The 6,000-nt window shown below is 36.8% G+C and overlaps 1 protein-coding gene across 1 annotated transcript in view; it reads left to right on the forward strand.

Annotated features, from left to right (window-relative positions):
• Positions 1 to 5,694, forward strand: part of LOC138841382 (zinc finger protein 420-like) — a gene marked incomplete at its 5' end in the record, with an annotated part of 29,481 nt that extends 23,787 nt beyond the window's left edge. Inside the window, 1 exon segment of the mRNA XM_070042050.1 lies at positions 4,643 to 5,694. Coding sequence (XP_069898151.1) covers positions 4,643 to 5,694 — 1,052 coding nt within the window.
• Positions 5,695 to 6,000: the final 306 nt, after the last annotated feature.

The following is a 6,000-nucleotide window of genomic DNA, read 5'->3' on the forward strand; positions in this document are numbered from 1 at the left end:
AAAATATTTGTTTACTTCATTGTTACCCAGATATGTAGTAAATATTACCAAAATAAGCTAAACACACACTTTCAGACTCCTACTTATACTTATTGTTGTTTTGCTAGGTTATTAGCTTCATAGAACTGTTTTCTTGTCTTTATTGCTGGAACCAGAAATGGGTTCTGATGTATTAGAAAAATTTTGTATGCATAATTACCAAGTTACTATAGAGGCAAATATTTCTACTTTGATTATATTTTCTCTCATTTTATAAATAACAGAAAGTTCCAACCACATTCTGAAATACAAAAGCAGACATGTAGCAGAATGAAATTCTAGCTTTGGTGTTCTCATGACTCAGGGATTGATGGAATCTGCCCTTACAGAAGCTGGTGTCATTTGATGATGTGGCTGTGGAATTCAGCTGGGAGGAGTGGCAGGAATTGGATATTTCTCAGAGGACCCTGTATAGAGATGTGATGCTGGAAACCTATAGCATGCTGGTGTCCTTAGGTAAGCCAAAAATATCACATTAACTTGAAAAGTTAAGTGGGGCTTGACCTCTGGGCATTGGTACAGTGCCTCAGCTCTTCAGTTCAAGGTGAGCACTCTATCACTTGAGCAACAGCGCCTCTTCAAGCTTTGTGATGGTTAAATTGGAGATAAGTATCTCACAGCTTTCCTATTAGGGCTGGCTTTGTATGGCAATCCTCAGATCTCAGCCTACTGAGTAACTAGGATTACAGGTGTGAACCACTGGTGCCTGGAAAATGATTTGTTTTTAGTAGATATGTGAATATTTATAGAACTTTCAATGCTATTTGGATGTAAGTTTCCAGTCTGTGGGAAGTGTCACTTGTTTTGAATGAAGGTAGATTATATACAGGTAAATTATATACATTCAGAGGCAATTTTATTTTCATTGTTCAAGAATCCAAATCAGCAGTATGACAAAAGTTCCAAACTGTCTTCCGTAAAGAGAAGACTGTCTTCCCAAACTTGAGGTGATTATTGTGGGTAGATATACAATCTAGAAAACACATACATACATACATACTTACATACATACATACATACATACATACATACATACATACATACCTATTTAACATTATTGGAAGCATGAACTGGAAATCACTAGATTAGAGGGAGTATTTATAATCCAAACCTAGTACTAGATGCAGTGGTTCATGCCTGTAATTCTTAGGAGTCTGAAATCTGAGGCTTTCAGTTGGAAGAAAAAATGCCAGTGAAGTCTCCATGAGACTCTTATCTCAAGATAACCACTTTTAAACTGGAAGTGGAGCTAGAACTCAAACTAATAGAATGCTAACCTTGAGAAAACGAATTGCATTCAAGTCACACAACCTGCAAAATTAATTCAAACCTAAGGGAGATTCAACCATGGAGCCAGTGAGAAATGAAAGAAGATTTGGGAGCAACCTTGTTAACAGGATATCTGAAAACTTAGAACAATTTTGACACAGCATGAGCAATAGGTCTTCACTCTTATTAACAGGGCACACTGGTCCTAAACCTCAATTGATTGTCAAGCTGGAGCAAGATGAAGAGTCATATATGAGAGAAGCCTCAGACAAGAATTTCTCAGGTGAGTTAAAGCATCTTGCGTATGATCTTGGATCCAGAACCAAATTGGTAAATTTGTCTTGCTATGTACTGACCAATAATATTCCAAATTCCCTTGAGTCCCACGTGTAGCAGAGAACTAGGTGATCTTTGTGTTAGACTTGTGAATCAAAAATGCATGTAGATGCACACTGAACTGTGTAGGGCAGTAATGGTAAAGTTAGCAACTCTTTCTCTTGTGGAAATTATTTTGAAAAAAGAAAATTAGAAATGTGAAAAATGAGATTTAGTTTTCTTTGAAACTAGGACTAGGCAGGTATAGCAAATGACTATGCCAAGGCTGCTATCCTCTGATAAGGATATGGAGGGTAGAGGCCAGGATACAGAACCAAAGCTTTCAGTCTAGAGAGAATGATTAACTAGGTGGTGAGCTGATGTGGCTTTAGTTCATGAGTCTGAGGGTTTAAAAGTCTGATGAGATTCTGTCTAAGATGGAGGGAAACAAATTTAAAATTTCTAAAGATACTTAATTCACAGTGAGAACTTATAACTGAAGAAATGTGGTTATAAAACTTTATTCTCAGGTGAAAGCAAAGGTTTGTATAAAAATGGTACAATCTCCAAAGTTAGAAAATACTGTTCTCCTAATGTTTGAGAAGTAAAGTAGCACAATATATAAATTATTTTAAGAAAATAAAACAATACAAAGCATCTATTCCCCTAAGATCAAACAAATCAATTTTTGGGAAAAAATGAAGAATGATACATATTAAATTATACAGGTTAAAAAGCTAGCAGTAAATAGTTTAGTAATTTGTATAAATAATTCCTCTGACATAAACAAAAGAAATACCTGAAACACAGAAAAACATTTTCCATCATAAACTGTCAGTGTTACTCTTTTTTTATTGTGAAAATCATTTACAGAGGGGTTACAAGTACATGGGAAAGGTAATGAGTACATTTCTTATCAAGCATTGTTGCCCCCTCCTTTGATTTCCGTTACCATCCCTTCCCATCATTCCCCTCCAGCCCCCCGCCCCAGCCAAAGTTGTAAAGTTCATTTTTTGACATAACGTCTTGTACATCTCATTGTTGGAATGGGTCCACCTTCCCCTCCACAAATTATACCTACATCAAACACAGTAAAAACAGGGGTTATACTATGGGGGAGGGACATATAAAGCAACAAAGAAATATCATAAATATATATATATATATATGTTAGAAACAATAGCAAGAAAGAAAAAAATATGAGTCCTTATCTTGGGGTTCGTTTGGCCTAACATCAACTTATTGACCGTTTCTGCTTGTCTCAGACATATACTAGTTATTGAAATAAGGGGAACCATGGGACCTGTTTCTTTGGGCCTGGCATACTTCACTCAATATAATTTTTCCAAGTCTTTCCATTTCCTAACGAATGGAGCCATATCATTCTTTCCGATGAATGCATGGAATTCCATTATGCATATATACCACATTTTCTTGAACCATTCATCTACTGAGGGGCATTTGTGTTTGTTCCTTATCTTAGCTATGGTAAACAATGCTGCAATAAGCATAGTTGTGCTGGTACCCTTAGTATGGTCTTGTTTGTGATCATTTGGGTAAATGCCCATAAGTGGGATTGCTGATTCATAAGGGAGCTCTATGTGGAGTCTTTTGAGGAGTCTCCATTCTGTTTTCCAAAGTGGTTGAACAGGTTTACACTGCCAACAAAAATGCAGTACCGTTCCCTTCTGTCCATTTCCCCTCCAGCATCTGTTGTTATCAGAGTTCTTGATTATAGTAGCTCAGTGGTAGTGTGCTTGCCTTGCATGCATAAGGCTCTGGGTTCGATTCTTCAGCACCACATAAGCAGAAAAACCTGGGAGTCTTGCCGTGGCTGAAATGGTAGAGAGCTAGCTTTGAGCTGAAGAGCTGAAGGACAACACCAGGCCTGGAGTTCATGCCCCATGACAAAAAAGGGTGTAAGGAAGAGTATTACTTTCTTAATCAATACATTGTGGTGAAAGAAATTTATTTCTCATAAATCAATTCCTACTTTAATATTTTAAAATTTGTAACAGTTAAGATGGGAAAAATGTCTTTACCTTTATATTAAGGAGTATTTGGATCTTATTTATTTATTTTTTCTTCTTTATATAACTCATTTTAGATGTTCAAAAAATGAAGCATGTGATTAAGACTTACCAGGAAGGTCCAGATGAATGTCTGTGTGACGTAGCTGTCAGAAATATTAACACAATAGAGCAAAGAGTGAGATTAGTGACAACTTCTAACTTGACCTCAAAACAGAAGCCAGATCTGAATAGGACTGATGAGAACTCCTTAAGGATGATGACGGATGAGTTCATTCAGTGTCAGAACATGCTCCCCTACGGTGAGCCTGATAAGATGCCGGCTGCATATATGCCTGGTGTTTCTCCTGTAGTTAAACAATCGCTTAGATATTCAGAGGCTTTTAGTCAAAATTATGATGGTCCATATTTTGAATATGGAGGAGAGAAGATATTAAATTCAAAGATGATATTCTTTCCACATAATTGGGTTTGCGTCAGAGATTCCACCTCTAACCATAATGAATATAGAGAAGAATATGATAAGTCTGCTCTTCTTGCCCAAGAACTTTGTCAGGGAAGGAGGTTTCCAGTCACTATGCCTCAGAAAAGAGACACAGGAGAGAATCCTTATACAAGTAGTGAATGTAAGAAATCATTCAGTAAGGATTTACACCTTACAAAACCTGAGAGGAAATATCCAGAGAAGCCTGATGAGTTTAAGCAATGTGGAAAATCTATCTCTAAGAAGTCAGAACTAAGTTCTGACAAACCTAAAACAACACCAGAAGAGAAACCCTATGAATATGAAGCATGTAGGAAAATTTCCACTCAAAAGTCAGGTCTCAGAAGGCATCACAGAACTGACAAAGAACAGAAGTTTGATGAATGTAACAAATGTGGAAATTCATGTAGAATGAAGTCATACATCAATATGTTTCAGAGAATACACACACAAGAGAAATCTTATGAATGTGACAAATGTGGAAATTATTTCAGACAGAAGTCAGACCTTACTGTTCATCAGAGAACTCATACAGGAGAAAAACCTTATGAATGTAATGTGTGTGAAAAGTCTTTCACCTGTAAGTCACACCTTACTGTTCATCAGAGAACACACACAGGAGAGAAACTTTATGAATGTAACAAATGTGGAAAGTATTTCAGATTAAAATCATACCTTACTGTCCATCAGAGAACACATACAGGGGAGAAACCTTATGAATGTAACAAATGTGGAAAGTATTTCAGACAGCAGTTTCACCTTATTCGCCATCAGAGAACACACACAGGGGAGAAACCTTATGAATGTAATGTGTGTGAAAAGTCTTTCACCCGTAAGTCAGAACTTACTGTTCATCAGAGAACACACACAGGAGAGAAACCTTATGAATGTAATGTGTGTGAAAAGTCTTTCACCCGTAAGTCAGAACTTACTGTTCATCAGAGAACACACACAGGAGAGAAACCTTATGAATGTAATGTGTGTGAAAAGTCTTTCACCCGTAAGTCAGAACTTACTGTTCATCAGAGAACACACACAGGAGAGAAACCTTATGAATGTAATGTGTGTGAAAAGTCTTTCATCCGTAAGTCAGAACTTACTGTTCATCAGAGAACACACACAGGAGAGAAACCTTATGAATGTAATGTGTGTGAAAAGTCTTTCACCCGTAAGTCATACCTTACTGTTCATCAGAGAACACACACAGGAGAGAAACCTTATGAATGTAACAAATGTGGAAAGTATTTCAGATTAAAACCACACCTTACTGTCCATCAGAGAACACATACAGGGGAGAAACCTTATGAATGTAACAAATGTGGAAAGTATTTCAGACAGCAGTTTCACCTTATTCGCCATCAGAGAACACACACAGGAGAGAAACCTTATGAATGTAATGTGTGTGAAAAGTCTTTCAACCATAAGTCAAAACTTACTATTCATCAGAGAACACACACAGGAGAGAAACCTTATGAATGTAACAAATGTGGAAAGTCCTACATCCGGAGTTCATACCTCAGGAAGCATAAGAAAATCCACACACATGAGAAACCTTAGGAATGTGATAACTATGGAAAGTTTCACCTGGAAGAAAAATAAGTTTGCATGATAGAACCAAAACTGGATAGAAGCCTTGTGAATGTCGCAAATGTGGAGCCTTTTAGCCAGAAGGCATACCTCATGGTTCCAAATTGAATGCACACAGGAGAAAAATCTTATGAATGAAAAAAATGTGGAAAGTTTTTGAGAAGTCATAGTTAAATTTTCATCAGAAAACACTCAGGAGAAAACGAAACAAGTATCAAAAAAGTCCTTCACTTAGTAATCATGCAGGGATGTTTATAGAGCACAGACAAGAAAGAC

The sequence above is a fragment of the Dipodomys merriami genome, unplaced genomic scaffold (genome assembly GCF_024711535.1).
Source record: "Dipodomys merriami isolate MVZ:Mamm:240054 unplaced genomic scaffold, mDipMer1.0.p SCAF_319, whole genome shotgun sequence".
NCBI classification, from domain to species: Eukaryota; Metazoa; Chordata; class Mammalia; order Rodentia; family Heteromyidae; genus Dipodomys; species Dipodomys merriami.